Source organism: Sander vitreus, chromosome 13, assembly GCF_031162955.1.
Source record: "Sander vitreus isolate 19-12246 chromosome 13, sanVit1, whole genome shotgun sequence".
NCBI classification, from domain to species: Eukaryota; Metazoa; Chordata; class Actinopteri; order Perciformes; family Percidae; genus Sander; species Sander vitreus.
In genome coordinates, this window is record NC_135867.1 from 13,959,685 (window position 1) to 13,974,342 (window position 14,658).

The window sequence follows — 14,658 nt, forward strand, 5'->3', positions numbered from 1 at the left end:
CTCAAGCACATTCTTTAACTTACTGATCCTCTTTATGACTGAAGTGCATTTAAGAGGTAAAACCAATAAAGAATACAGGTTCTCTTGAATGTAGTTTTCTTGAGCTTTTTTCTATATTGATTTGATTTAGACCTGAAACAATTAGTCAATTAATCAATTAGTTGACCGACAGAAAATGTATCAGAAACTGTTTTAGTTGAATTTATTTTCATAATTTTCTTAGTCCTTTATGTTAGTAAATTTAAAACAACAAACCTGAAGACGCTGCCTTGCACTCTGGAAAATTGTAATCGGGATTTGCCCCTATTTTTCAAAGACTTTATAGACCAAAATGATTAATCGATTATAAAATAAGTCGTTAGTTGCAGCCCTAATTTGATTGAAGGACAGCATTCTTTTCTTTTTGTCCCTTTATTCTGAATAACGGAACAGAAATGTTGTCAGAGCTATATATTCGGGACAATTGCTCCAGTTCAATACATGTGGGCTAACTGATGTCACAGGGGCTCTAACCCAAGCCTTAAAGGATGGTCACATTCCTCAGTACACCACCCCACAGCCCTCAGATGGAGCAAGTATTGTTGATATTTTGTGCACTCACTGGAGTTGTGTGTTGGTTCTTAGGTGTAACATTGCAGTGATCTTCATGACTGAAATGGTGGTGGACCACAGCGTGAGAGAAGACTGGGCTTTACACCTGCCCTTGCTACTACACGCCCTCTTCTTGGGTAGGTGTACACAACACACACATACACATAACTTAACTCTGGTCTATCTTCTTCTAGCCTTTAGTGGATTAATCTTGAAAGGAAAAAAGTTCTCCAGCCGATCTCACTCTTATCGCCCAATGAGGGAACATGAGGTGGACTTAAAGGAACTTAAACTAAAAAGATAAGATCGAAAATCATCATTCAGTGTCCTGACAAAAACAATGTCCTGTCCCCACACACACACACACACACACACACACACAAATAACCTTGAGGTGTGTAGGTATTTTCTATGACATCCAATAAGCTCATAGCGTGACGGAATGAGGTTTTATCTCCCTCCGTCACAGACGTGCATTTCAGGACAGTCAATACAGACACATTCCCCAGTGTTATCTAACATGTGGACACATACCTACCCTCAGTTGTTCAGAAATGCATTATTAATGTACTCAGCATATTTAGTATACTAATCCTCTAGTTCAGGCTGTTCATTATCATCCAATCTGTGCTACTGTGTGCATTAAGCTGTCTAAGAATCAATTTTGTATGGTTTAATATTATATATTCTTACTAACAGTGGGGTTTTATTTATAGTAATATAATAGTAGGAGATACATGCTCCCTGGTTGGAAGTTGTCATAGCAACCAATGAAGCACAAAAAGCCCTTGTACAAGTTGGCATTTAAGAAACCGTACACCACAGTAACAGTATCTAGCAATATTTCAATTATCTAATATATTTTATCATTATGAATAATTACTTCCTAAGAATTACATTTTAAGCAAGACATATATGCAGATAAATGTCAGCATCAATACAGGCTAATAATGAGGGACAACCTAGTATCTAAATTATTTTGCTGTGTTTTTTTGTCATTCTTTGTGTGTATCTGTTCCCACCTGTTATAGTATAGTGATCTTAATCCTGTTGTTGTCTTACTGGATGTGTATTTTATCGGGCAGGTCTGGACCACTACAGACCAGAGGTCTATGAACACAGCAAACGTCTCCTTCTCCACCTCCTAATTGCCCTCTCCTGCAACAACAATTTCCAGGTCAGAGTGGGATCCTCATACTTGTTGTTATTATATATATATATATATATATATATATATATATATATATATATATATATTTATATTTATATAACATTGCATATAGTGGCACTGGAAAGTTATTCAGTCAAAAATGAATTTCAATTTGCCACTGAAGAATCCTCCATTTTGCATTTCCAGGTAATAGCCTCAGTTCTGATGCTGACGAGAGAGATCAGTGATAACAAGACCCTCACCATTAAGTCCAGCTACCACACAGAGTACCAGCAGTCGCGTAAGTAGAAAATAGTCAACATGCGTACACACGTATTAATCCTGTGACATTTAGCAATGTATAGAAATTATTGTTTGATCAGAGAACTGATTTAAAAACAAGTGCTGAAACAGTACAGTACAAAACAATATTATAAAGCTGCTGGGATATACAATAATAGTTCACGTTGTTCTGTATACTCTATCATCATGTTCCCTTAGATGCACCTGACTTCCTGCGAGAGTGGCAGACGTCTCCAGTGGCGGACTCCGGCCTCAGCTCCACCTCCAACTCTTCTTCTGCCAGTCTGGGTGGCGGCAGCACTGCAGGCAGTGTTGGAAATTTGCCCCTCGTAACACCTGATGACCTGGAAGACCTTGAGGATACACCCAATGAAACGGACGAGAAAACAAACAAACTCATTGAGTTCCTCTCCACCAGGTACGCACACCTCCAGTGACATTTTGTGCAATTCTAGAAGTTTGGCGAACAAATGTTCGAGTGGGTGTGTTTGTGAAGTGCGTGCGCGTGTGTGTGTGTGTGTGTGTGTGTGTGTGTGTGTGTGTGTGTGTGTGTGTGTGTGTGTGTTATATAAAATCCATACAAATGTGCTGAAAAGGAAATGCTGGTTTGGGAATTTGTCCTCTTGAGGATTGTGTTTTGCACAAATAGTACAAGTCAAGCAAAACATTTTTTTAGAGTAGTTTGAAAATCCATATGAACTGTTTAGTGGTTTAGCCATCAACACTCTGTCCTGTTACACACACACACTTGAGTACGCACACACTCACACGTGCACACGGCCGGCCACACCACACAGACACACAATACTATCTACGTGATCCAAACCGTGACTTATATAATAATCATCACACACTCAGACTAAATATGCAATATCACAATTCCCTCTTCAGTGTCTGTCTGTCTGTCTGTCTGTCTGTCTGTCTGTCTGTCTGTCTGTGTGTGTAAATCTCACTGAAGTGCACACTGTGTGCACTTTGCACATACTTAAGTGCTTGTGTAACATGTATGTGGTGCTACTGGTGGTGGGTATACAGTGCCTGGAGTACTGTGTTGTTGTTGCTCAGAGCGTTTGGGCCGCTGTGGGTGCATGAGGACATCACACCAAAGAACCCCAACTCCAAGAGCACGGATCAGCTCTCCAACTTCCTACGCCACGTTGTCTCTGTCTTCAAGGAGTCCAAGTCAAGTGAGAAACCGCTCACGTTAATGCCAAATGTCTTTCACTGTTTAACAGAAATATCAGGGCTCACTTATTACCTCATGATTTACGTGTAGCATTTCTGAAAATCCGTATTCCATTTTCAAATGATTTGTTTAAAGCCTTCTTCTGGGTTCTGTCATGAGGCAATCCAACACTTTGGCACAACATGCACAATAAAGTCTAGGGGCAAAAAGAGGCTGCCAATCTTTTCAACAATTCTGTAATTTTGTTAAAGTTATAACCCTTATCTCCAAACAAACCTGCATGTGTGTTTGTGTGTATCTTTATGTGTCTTTGCACCCATCTGTTCATACAGACTTCCACCTGGAGCATCAGCTGAGCGATGTGGCTTTACAGACGGCTCTGTGCAGCTCCTCACGTCACTATGCTGGCCGCTCTTTCCAGATCTTCAGAGCCCTCAAACAGCCAATAAACAACCACGCAGTCTCTGACCTGGTCTCACGCCTCGTTGAGGTGGTGGGAGAACACGGAGACGAGGTGCAGGTGAGCGAGAACAAGAGATTGTCGGTTAGAGACAGTATATGAGAGAACTACTACAGCACTTAACAGCCTCTTTACTGTGCAAATGAGAATGCATTCTGGTGTGTTTCAGGGCTATGTGATGGAGGTGTTGTTGACGCTGGAGTCAGTGGTGGTGAATCTAGCAGAGTGTCTGAAAAACAGCGATCTTATGGCAGCTCTAACCAGGTAAATTGGAATAGTCTTTATTTTGCTAAATCTCATGTCATTTTCCTTGTGGACACCACATGCAAGTATATTCATTTTTACTGTGTTTTATTCACAGGACATCCTCACCAGACTTCATGACTAGTGAAAAGCTGATGAACAGAAAGAGCACAGGTCAGTTAAACTTCCCTGGCCCGGGATTTGTCGGTCTGTCGTCACAACGCCACCAGCGCTCCTACTCGGTCCCCAAGAAGTTTGGCGAGTGCAGCCATCAGTCGAGTGATCCTCCTCGCAGTGCAACTCTGGATCGCATACAGGCAAGAAAGAAAGATCGTTGTTTAGTGTGACACCTTAATGCTGGAGCAGACTTGTTGAACACAGTACATCTCACTAATTCAGTGTTATATTTAATTTTCAACCTACAGGCCTGCAACAGTCATGGCCTCGCCCGGACAGGTAGAACCTCTGGGTCCTGCACCTCATCAACCAATCGTATTGATCCCAGCGTTCTATCGGATCCTGCCCATGTTTCCCATCCTTCAACAATACTGGCCACAGTCTTCTGGGTGGCAGTGTCCCTCATGGAGTCAGACTTTGAGTTTGAATATCAGATGTCACTTCGCCTCGTTCACAAGTTGCTGTCAAAGGTAGATGAGATTAATCTTACTAATCTTAGAGGGAAAGCTATGTAATTGTAGAAGAAAAAGTTTGGACAGAGATAAGACTAGAAGCAGAAGAGTGAAAGCAATTTCTGAAGGCTGTGCTGCTCCTTACTACCAACTGGGCCAACTGAGTCATCCTCAGAGCCTAAATATGAAGGGATTCCCAGCTATCACCACTGTGCAGATGTATGAGCAACTTGCCAGAATACACTTAAGGAGGAAACTAAATAATACAATCAACTTCCAGTTTCAGTTTAACCAAAATACTCTAATTTCCCAGGTGCCCTTAGACAGAGCAGAGAACCGTGAACGCCTCGAGAAGCTGCAGGCTCAGCTGAGGTGGAGCGGGTTCTCTGGGATTCAGCAGCTTTTGTTGAAGGGCTTTACCTCCCAGGCCACTTCTGACCTCACCTTACAGCTCTTCTGCCAGCTCACGCCAGTCTCCCGCGTGCCGGTTGTTGACAGCTCGCAGTCTGTAGGTAGGTACTGGGGATCACGGTAATCTTCAACCTGTATTATTTTATTTGCTCGAAACGAAAAAAGACAAAGTTTATAGTTTTCATTTATACTGGGTGGTGTTGGAAGTTAAACAACCTTTGTCTGTGCAGGTTTTCCTCTGAATGTGCTGTGTCTGTTGCCTCACCTGGTGCAGCACTTTGGCCATCCAACTCAGTTTTGTAAGGAGAGCGCTGAGAGGATCGCACAGGTACGGTGCAATTCTTCACTTGATCCTAGTCTAGGTTACTATAGTTTCCTTTGCTTAACGTCTGTTTCCTTTGAGTTAGGTTAGGCTTTATGTGGCAATAAGCAGGTTTTTGTCTATTAAAAAAAAGTCATAGGGGAAAAGATAAGCACAAGCTCTCTCTTTCCCTCTCTCAGGTGTGTTTAGAGGAGAAGAACACAAAGCTGTCCCATTTGGCTCATGTGATGACTCTCTATAAGACACGTTCCTACACACGGGACCCTTTCTCCTGGGTCAGTGTGGTTTGCCGCTACCTCCATGAAGCCTTCTCCGACATCACACTCAACATGGTCACCTATATGGCTGAGGTTAGTGCTGATAAATATGCATTGCATACCTTATTTCTAGGTTTACATAGCATTTTCTCAGTGTGGCTACAAGGATACACTACAAGTATTATGCTCAACTCATTGCATTTTAGGATAGCACGTTTGGTGTCTACTTTTGGTGAAATGTGACAGTGTTTGTGAAGTAAGGACAGCTAGTAAGTGGTCCATTTCTCCAGTGAGCTGAGTGATTGCACTTTTCAGTAATCTAGCAGTTTGTAAAGGATAAAGTAATCACCTACATGTGCAGTCTAGTGGTATATTGGCCCTACACCCACTGACATTGCCCCTAAGCAAGATTAATGTAGTGGTTGCATGCTTTGTCAGTCACTGAATGTCTCCTTTTATCTGTCAGCTGCTGAATAAGGGCCTTCCCAGTATGCAGCAGTCTCTCCTTCAGATCATCTACTGCCTGCTCAGCCATATGGACCTGACTGCTGTACAAGTCAAACAGTTCAATGCTGATGTCACAAAAACCATTGAGAAGTTTGTCCAGGTGACTACTCTACAGTACTTTGTGTTAGCTGAAGTGTATTCCACTGTGTTATTGTGTGATATAAAGTATGCACTGCTGTGCTTTTATACTGTATACTGTTTGTGATTCCCTAGACAATACACTGGAAAGATGCCTTGAACATCTTGAAGCTGGTGGTATCCCGCTCTGCCAGCCTAGTTCATCCGGTGTACCGCCACTCGAAGGGTGACCTGTCCAACCTGGAGGTCAGCAGGGTGTGGGACGGTTCAGCAAAGGCTCTGCCTGGAAAAACACTGGACTTCACCTTTGATATCTCTGAGGTGAAGAAGTGTTACGTACTCAGTTGTGGTGTCCAGGGGAAAAGGGGAGCAACAATTAATAATAAGCCGGGTGTTTAAAGGAAGAAAGGAAACAAATAATCATACGATTAAACTATTTATTATTACATAAATAAATCCAATGTTAACACAAAACTAGTACCCTGAAAGAAAGGAAGTGAACAAAATTAACCGTTAAAACTAAACAAACTACCGATCCAGCCAACAACACTATTTAAACGTAAATGACACGATGCAGAGCACCACACAGCTCTGATTCACGACCGACAGCGACACCACTCTGCTCGGCTATATGGCCCACCACCCCCTCCATAGGTGCAAACCAATAGTTTGCCACATTAAACACTATAAATACAGTTACCGACGCACCACATTACACATCAGAATAACCTCTCTTTTTTTCTTTCTCACCCACGGGACAGGGCATCACCACATTGTCGGTCCCCTTCTTGTGTTTAATCTCAAGGTTGTAACCTTGCGCCAATAGGGCCCAACGCATCAGTCGCTGGTTGTGGTTGTACATCTGTGTTAGGAAGACAAGAGGGTTATGGTCTGTGTACACAATCACAGGAGATGAACTGGCACCAACATACACTTCAAAATGTTGAAGTGCGAGTAGCATAGCCAGAGTCTCTTTTTCAATGGTGGAGTAGTTCAGTTAATGGCGTTTGACCTTGACCGAGAAGTAACACACTGGATGACACTCGTCACCCTCCCCATCTTGTATTAGCACAGCACCAGCTCCTGAAGCACTCGCATCAACCTCCAGCTTAAAAGGGCGAGAGAAGTCAGGCGTCGCCAGGACAGGTGCACTGCAGAGAAGAGTCTTAGCTGCCTCAAAGGCATATTGACACTCAACACTCCACACAAAAGGAACCTTAGGGCTGCACAGACTGGTTAAAGGATGAACTACCACCGAGAAGTTTTTGCAAAAACACCGGTAATAACCAGCCAAGAAACGCCGCAGTTCACGTCTTGATGTGGGAACCGGATAGGCCAGCACGACCGAGATCTTAGCATCTACGGGCCGGACCTGCCCGTGGCCGACCTGCTTCCCCAAGTACGTAACCGTGGCTTTACCGAACTCACACTTGGCAAGGTTAAGAGTCAAGAATGCTTCTACAAGTCGCCGAAACACTTCCGTCAAGCTAACAATATGGCCCATCGCTGGAGTAGACGACGACATCGTCAAGGTAAACATTACAGTTCTTGACGTTTCCTAGCACCAGATTCATCAAACGCTGAAATGTGGCAGGCGCATTTCTGACCCCAAATGGCACAACTGTGTACTGCAGGAAATGGTCTGGGGTTACAAAGGCCGAGATCTCAGATGCTCTGGATGTTAATGGAACCTGCCACTACCCTTTTAACAGATCGAGCTTTGTAATAAATGCGGCCGGCCCGATACTATCAATACAGTCCTCCATGCGAGGCAAAGGAAACGAGTCCGGCACTGTGACTGCGTTAACCTTGCGATAGTCGGTACAAAAGCGTGCGGTGCCATCAGGCTTAGGGGCCAGCAAACACGGCGAGATCCAAGGACTACAGCTAGGTACAGCTAAACCGTTTTCCAACAGGTACTTAGCTTCCCGTTTCATCAGCTCTCTTTTGGCTAAAGGACAACGGTAAGCATGCTGTTTAATGGGACGAGCAGTACCAACATCGATGTCATGTTTTAATATGTTGGTGCTAGATGGCACATCACTAAACGGAGACGGATGGGAGCGCATCAAAGAAACTATCTCTCGTCGCTGATCTACAGGGAGATAGTTCAAATGGGTGTCTATTTCCGACAAGAACTTTGTTACACAGCCTACCACTCTGCTGATCACTGCCCAGTACCGCCAAACCGTCATCAGGCAAGGATTCCACACAAACCAAGGAAGCAGATGTTTCGCCTGGGGTAGCAGTCTCCGGAGTTTTCTCCTGTTCCCCCTGGACAGCTTCTCTGGAATGATAGGGTTTGAGCATGTTAATATGGCACAATCGCACCTTACGTCGGTGCTCAGGCGTGTGAATGACATAGTTTGTGTCGGACACTTTGCTTGATGCAAAACAAAATAAAATGGACATTCTGTCCAACCACTCACTCACACTTACAGTACGGAGCATTTTTTTGCAGAATTTTCGGAGAAAAAAAAAGAGGACTACATGTCAAAAGTGTTTTTGATATTCAAACCACTCAAACATTTTCATGAGGGCCTGCTTCTCTGTTTTCTTTACAGACTCCAGTGATTGGCCGTCGGTTCGACGAGCTCCAGGGTTCAGGGGGCAGAGAGGGGAAGGCCAGAGCCATGGCTGTAACCCGCAGTACTTCCTCCACCTCCTCTGGATCCAACTCCAACACCATCCTGGTGCCTGTCAGCTGGAGGCGACCACAATCCTCTCAGGTAGAGTTAGACCTTCCCATTAAGGTATCGCCATATCAAAATGTTTATATCTGTCACTGTTTATGTACTTTTCTTTATTTAGCTTATGTAAGTCTTTGGTGTGGCATCTCAATGCTGCTTGGTATTGTAACACTATCAAAAAACAGTCAATTTGTAATATAACAACCGCAAATATCAGAGTTGTCACTACGCGATATATTCAATTACGTACTGGCTCAGACCTTTCTTTGTTTTGACATCAAAGTCTTATTTCTCTGCAGGTGCTTGCCCAAGTGTTATTGCACAAGCCAAAACCATGGTAGACTTTGTAAATATGTAAATGCTAAATATAGTAATAATATAATAGTGCTGCGTTAATCTCTATAGCAGCAAGGACACACACAGCCCCCACACATTACTGACAGCCATATCTAACAGCTTGAATCCACACACAACTGGTGTGCTCTTAGCAGTGTACAGTAAAAGTCACAGTCCACAGTCAACACAAAATCTTGGAGATTTCTGTGAGCAACTCCTGCAAATAAATGCACAATATATCGCTTTTTTATCATCATCGCGATGTCAACTGCTGCCATAAACGCATCGCGAAAGGCTGCGACATATCATAAAGGAAACTCAGAGATTTTTTTGTTAGTTGAAAGAAAATATGAGTAGAAAACTGCACTTTAGTGTTACTGTCATTCTTTTTTTAGGGGTGCCTTTGATATTCAATTCAGTGTTCAATAAATGAATGTTGGAAATGATTTCCATTCATGTGTTTTAAGTTCAAGAAGCAATTTGTTGTTTGTTGTTTTTTTTTTGTTATGGGCATTTCCGCCTTTAATGATAGGACAGCTGAGACATTAAAGGGGAGAGAGAGGGGGAAGACATGCAGGAAAACCGTCACAGGTCGGACTCGAACCCTGGACCTTCTGCATCGAGGAATAAACCTCTATATATGTGTGCCTGCTCTACCAACTGAGCTATCCAGCCACAGAAGCAATTTGTTGTATTTTAGCAGAATCCTGAAAGCTGCAGAACTGAGTACACTTTAATATCAGTTTATTTATCGCAAGTAATATCGTTAGCGCGATATTCAACAATGCTATCGCATATTTTCCTCATATCGTGCAGCCCTAGTAAATATAATCATTTCATTTCTGATATTTTACACATATACAGTAAAATAATGTATATTGTGGGCCTACACACCTTAGCTTGTTAGTGAATATTGGTGTGCAAATGAGTTTAATGTTCCATTAATCATGTCTCAATGCGCTGTATAGCCATCATGCAAATGCAAAAGGAGAGTACCAATGTTAATCCACGCTGCTCCTGGCAAATAAAGGGGGGTGTTTTGTGAAAAACAACACCAAAAACCCCTTTTATTTGGTTTTCTAAACATTATTCTATTATTATGACTATATACTGTAGGAATGTGCAGAATAGGTATTTAGGAAAAGTCAGGGCAGGAGACAAACATAGCAATAACAATGACGGAATAAGCCAAGAAAGTGAAGAGTTTATGTCCATTTCCTCTCTGATTAATACTCTTTTATTTATTTCTGTCTTTCTCCTACATTCAGAAAAGAACCAGAGAGAAGCTGGTGAATGTTTTGTCTCTTTGTGGACAAGAAGTTGGACTCACCAAGAACCCATCTGTAAGCTAACTCCCATCTCTTGTTTGCTCTACCTGTACTATCTGCTCGTTTACAGTCTCCAACAGTCTACAAAAGGGCAGACGTTTCTTTTGTTTTAGGCAATTTGTGTTCTCTGTTCTCTTTTTTTTTAAAGTCAAACTTTTTATTGAAATGAAATTAATGAATTATGAAATTAACCTGAGCAAGGTCCACCAATCTTTCCAGATATTTAAGGAGAATATTATTCTATTGGCTCTATTGTTCATTAGAAAATTGTTGTTTTTATGTAAACGTCACCAGCTTTTCTGTGACGTGTACATTTGTTGTTGTTGTTGTTGTTGCTTCCCTTCAGGTGATCTTCTCATCGTGTGGCGACTTGGACATGATGGAGGTGCGGGAGAGTGGTGTGTCATCAGAGGAGGGCGGAACCAGAGAGGACACGCTAGACGACACCGCCAGCGAGCAGCAGTTCAGGGTTTTCAGAGACTTTGACTTCCTGGACGTGGAGCTGGAGGACGGAGAGGTGAGATTCATAGTTCATTGTATTTTATCCACGGTCACTTTGAGTGCAAAACTCACTTGATTTTAACTGTAGATAGTAAATTATCTTTCCCTTTCCTTCCCTTTTACCTTAAATGTGTGTTTCATTTTATCCTGTCTGTCTTTCTTTAACATCAATATATATTTGAAATGTATTTCTCTGTCCCTCCTCCTTGTCTCTCTCTCTGTCTAACTCTGTGTCTCTCTCTCTTCCCCTCGCTGCCTAGGAGCTCCAGGTAAGGTCTCTCACACTGAGCACTTACATTAGCTTTTATCAGCGCTGTGGTGTTGCTGGCTCTTTTGTTTCCCAATGAAAAAAACAAAGGATGATTGTGCTTCATTTTGCTCTCACAGCTTGGTTGCAGAACTACATTTTTGACCTTATTGCTATTTGTCACAATGGAGATAAATGATACTGTATGTCTTTATGGGGAAAAGATTATCATATTGAATGCAAACAGTCTTTCCAGCATATTTTCATGCAACGAATAACATTTTGCATCTTGTGCTTGTCATCAGACGCTCCTAGACTATTCGTTATCTTGAAGGTTAACATGAAAATGTTATTCTCACTGCTACCATGGCCTCTGCCCTTGTCTTCCAATGTGTATGTGCGTGTGTGTTTTATCTAGGGCGAGACCGTCGATAACTTCAATTGGGGCGTGCGTCGGCGCTCTCTGGACAGCACAGAGCTGGGCGACATGTTGGAGGAGAGCCAGCACTCAGGCAGCACCCCTAGTCTGGGTCACGAGGACCCCCACGATTCAGACGAGTCCTCAGAAGAAGAGGAGTCTTCAACTAGCCAGAGCCTCTCTCACTCTCAGCTTGTGCGTAGCTTTAACTGTTAGATCAATGCAACATTAACATCTACTGAAGCCTGAAAAACGTTGTTATTGCAGAATAAGTTGATCAAAGTTATAGATATCCCTGGTTTGCCTTACTGTTCCAGACTAACCCTTCTCCATCGGAGGAAACCAATCACACCGATTCTCTATCTACTTCTTACGACACATCTGCCGACCTACAATCCCTCAATGCCACCACACCGGGCCAGGGAGCGCTACATTATGATCACAGTGGCCTACATGTGAGGAATAATACACTTACCTACACACATATGTACGGATGCATTTATATCCTAATGAAAATGTCATATCTTTGTCTCCTCAGGGTAGGGTGTGTGGGGAGGATGAGGACACTCAGGCCCAGGATGACGAACTGTCGCTGAGCGCCAACGAGCTCCCTCACGGCTCAGACTGCGGCGAGAGCCTCACCCTGGAATTGCCGGGACAACCTCTGGATCATCCGTTCAACCTGGATCACAGCCTCAACGCAGACTACTGCCAACCACCGCTGGACTTTCTAGACCCCAACTGTCTGCCCAGGTGAATGTGACAGACAGGATTAAAAGAACAGGAAACAATATGGAATATTGTTACACTGAAACTTTTTATCAACTGGCAGATTGACTGACAATGGGACTAAACCTCGGTTTAACTGGAGTCCAAGTGTTTATTTTAATCTGTCACAACCAGATTGCTTGTGCATACTGCATTGGGACAGATCAAGTCATTTATTATATGAATTTACAATGAATTGTGCTGTAAATACTTTTCTTAGATATCTAATTTTTATTTGCATTCTCATATATGCAAATCCCCAGTTAAATAATAATAATAATGTTTCATGAAATTAGACTTTAAGCCTTTAAACTTTTTGTAAGTAGCTAAATCATTCAATAGAAACACTGCTACATACAGTATGTGGGTAATATTAGGTTGAATGCAAATTAGCAGTATGTCTTAACCCCTACAAGCTGTATATGTTATATCCCTGATTCAGGTTCAGTGTGTGATTGTTTTTCTTTGTTGCCACAGCTGGTGTTGCATTTATTGTCCTGTTTTTCAGACATGTTGTCTAATATTAAATAATTCCTCTTAAATTATTCCTATTAGATGATTTCTTTTAATCCTGTCCCTTGCGGTGCCCGCTGTAACCTGTATATTAGACTATTTAAAATAAAATATTAAAATAAAATCTAAATAATAATATTTAAAAATAATATTTCACCAAATACTACTTGAACAGAGGCCATCGAATATAACTTTAATATAATCCCATGAGGTAGCTGGGCACTTGATTTTTATATAAAACATTTTCGGGGGGAAGGTATCAAAACCTTTTTTCTTTGTACCCCCATTTCTTTCCCATTTTCATGGCACCAGCTTACGTGATGATGTAGATGACTTGGAAGACCTTGGTTTTCCTCCTCCCCCCTCTCCATTTTTCTCCGCCATCTTGGCTGCCTTCCAACCCACAGTGTGTGACGATGCTGAGGAGGCATGGCGTTGTCACATCAACCAGCTTGTGACCGACTCAGATGGGTCCTGTGCTGTCCACACTTTTCAAGTCTTCTCATCTCTCTTTAAGGTAAATCACAGGAAGGATTAGTTGAAATCATTCATAATTCATCATACTGTGTATGTATATTTTGTCCCTGTTTCTCTGTTAGTAACTATTATGCTCTTTTTTCTCTTCAAGCAAACTCTCATATTCTGTAAGATTGACATGCATGTGCAGTATGAGCAAAAGTACAATCCTTTCTTAAACTTTCTTTCTTCCCCAGAACATCCAGGGTAAATTCTGCATCCTGACAACTGATGTTTCCACTTACCTTGGAGAGGGCTTGAGGGGCATCGGATCAAAGTTCCTCAGGTCCTCACAGATGCTAACCACATGCTCAGATTGTCCTACAATCTACATCGATGCCGACACGGTGAGTAATGCTGGCAGATGAAATAGACTTGCCGTTGATTTCAGCATGTTGGTTAGATCAGTGCATGGTAGTCTGTAAACAGTGGGAAATGGAATTTGTGTTCTCTATCATATCGAGACTATCTCTCCACAGAGTTACATATTCCATATGTACGGGGGACTGACCCACTGGGGCAGTTGACGTGGATACCACTTTAAGACACACCACTACGTGGCCCATGCTTGGGCATAAAAGGCCCGGGTGTGCAAGGGTTCACTGATTTACATTGATTGAAACGGTATCCGAGCGGCCTTGCCCTGGAGAGATAGTCTCTTCACTCAGAGAACCAAGGTTACCTTGTAACCGAACGTTAAATTAGTCAGGCAAGTCTAATGCATTGAATATTACTCCAAAAACTATTTGTCAAAAGGCTAGATAATTTCATTGATAAAAACAATTTACTAACGGACAGTCAGTATGGATTCAGATACGGTAGATCAACGTCTATGGCACTAATTGAGTTAGTAGAAAGATTAACAAATTGTATTGAAAATAAAAACTATGCAGTGGGGATATTCATTGATTTAAAAAAAGCTTTTGATACTGTTGATCATGAAATCCTGTAAAAAAAAAAAAAAAAAATAGAAAGGTATGCATCAGAGGTGTGGCCTATAACTGGATAAAAACTATATTGAAAATAGGATTCAGTTTGTTCAAATGGGTAATCACCGGTCAGTGAGCCTTAGTATTTCCTGTGGCGTTCCACAGGGGTCAGTTGTAGGCCCGAAACTGTTTATCCTGTACCTAAAAGTATCAGATGTACTAAAATTTACTGTTTTTGCAGATGACACAAATATTTTTTGTTGCGGGGATAACTT

The 14,658-nt window shown here is 42.2% G+C and overlaps 1 protein-coding gene across 8 annotated transcripts in view; it reads left to right on the forward strand.

Annotated features, from left to right (window-relative positions):
- The window catches only part of fryb (furry homolog b (Drosophila)), an 80,878-nt gene that overhangs the window by 58,579 nt on the left and 7,641 nt on the right, over nucleotides 1-14,658 (forward strand). For 3 of the 8 annotated variants that reach the window (XM_078266245.1, XM_078266240.1, XM_078266244.1), the window contains exons 39-61: nucleotides 625-728; nucleotides 1,677-1,768; nucleotides 1,949-2,042; nucleotides 2,243-2,462; nucleotides 3,080-3,231; nucleotides 3,563-3,750; nucleotides 3,860-3,954; nucleotides 4,052-4,250; nucleotides 4,359-4,580; nucleotides 4,876-5,074; nucleotides 5,204-5,301; nucleotides 5,475-5,645; nucleotides 6,019-6,159; nucleotides 6,273-6,458; nucleotides 8,702-8,866; nucleotides 10,432-10,506; nucleotides 10,838-11,008; nucleotides 11,253-11,261; nucleotides 11,658-11,852; nucleotides 11,975-12,112; nucleotides 12,196-12,410; nucleotides 13,251-13,455; nucleotides 13,652-13,801. In XM_078266245.1, coding sequence (XP_078122371.1) covers nucleotides 625-728; nucleotides 1,677-1,768; nucleotides 1,949-2,042; nucleotides 2,243-2,462; nucleotides 3,080-3,231; nucleotides 3,563-3,750; nucleotides 3,860-3,954; nucleotides 4,052-4,250; nucleotides 4,359-4,580; nucleotides 4,876-5,074; nucleotides 5,204-5,301; nucleotides 5,475-5,645; nucleotides 6,019-6,159; nucleotides 6,273-6,458; nucleotides 8,702-8,866; nucleotides 10,432-10,506; nucleotides 10,838-11,008; nucleotides 11,253-11,261; nucleotides 11,658-11,852; nucleotides 11,975-12,112; nucleotides 12,196-12,410; nucleotides 13,251-13,455; nucleotides 13,652-13,801 — 3,484 coding nt within the window. The remainder of the gene's footprint in view (nucleotides 1-624; nucleotides 729-1,676; nucleotides 1,769-1,948; nucleotides 2,043-2,242; nucleotides 2,463-3,079; nucleotides 3,232-3,562; nucleotides 3,751-3,859; nucleotides 3,955-4,051; nucleotides 4,251-4,358; nucleotides 4,581-4,875; nucleotides 5,075-5,203; nucleotides 5,302-5,474; nucleotides 5,646-6,018; nucleotides 6,160-6,272; nucleotides 6,459-8,701; nucleotides 8,867-10,431; nucleotides 10,507-10,837; nucleotides 11,009-11,252; nucleotides 11,262-11,657; nucleotides 11,853-11,974; nucleotides 12,113-12,195; nucleotides 12,411-13,250; nucleotides 13,456-13,651; nucleotides 13,802-14,658) is intronic. The other 5 variants (XM_078266242.1, XM_078266247.1, XM_078266243.1 and 2 more) reach the window with 3 other exon arrangements.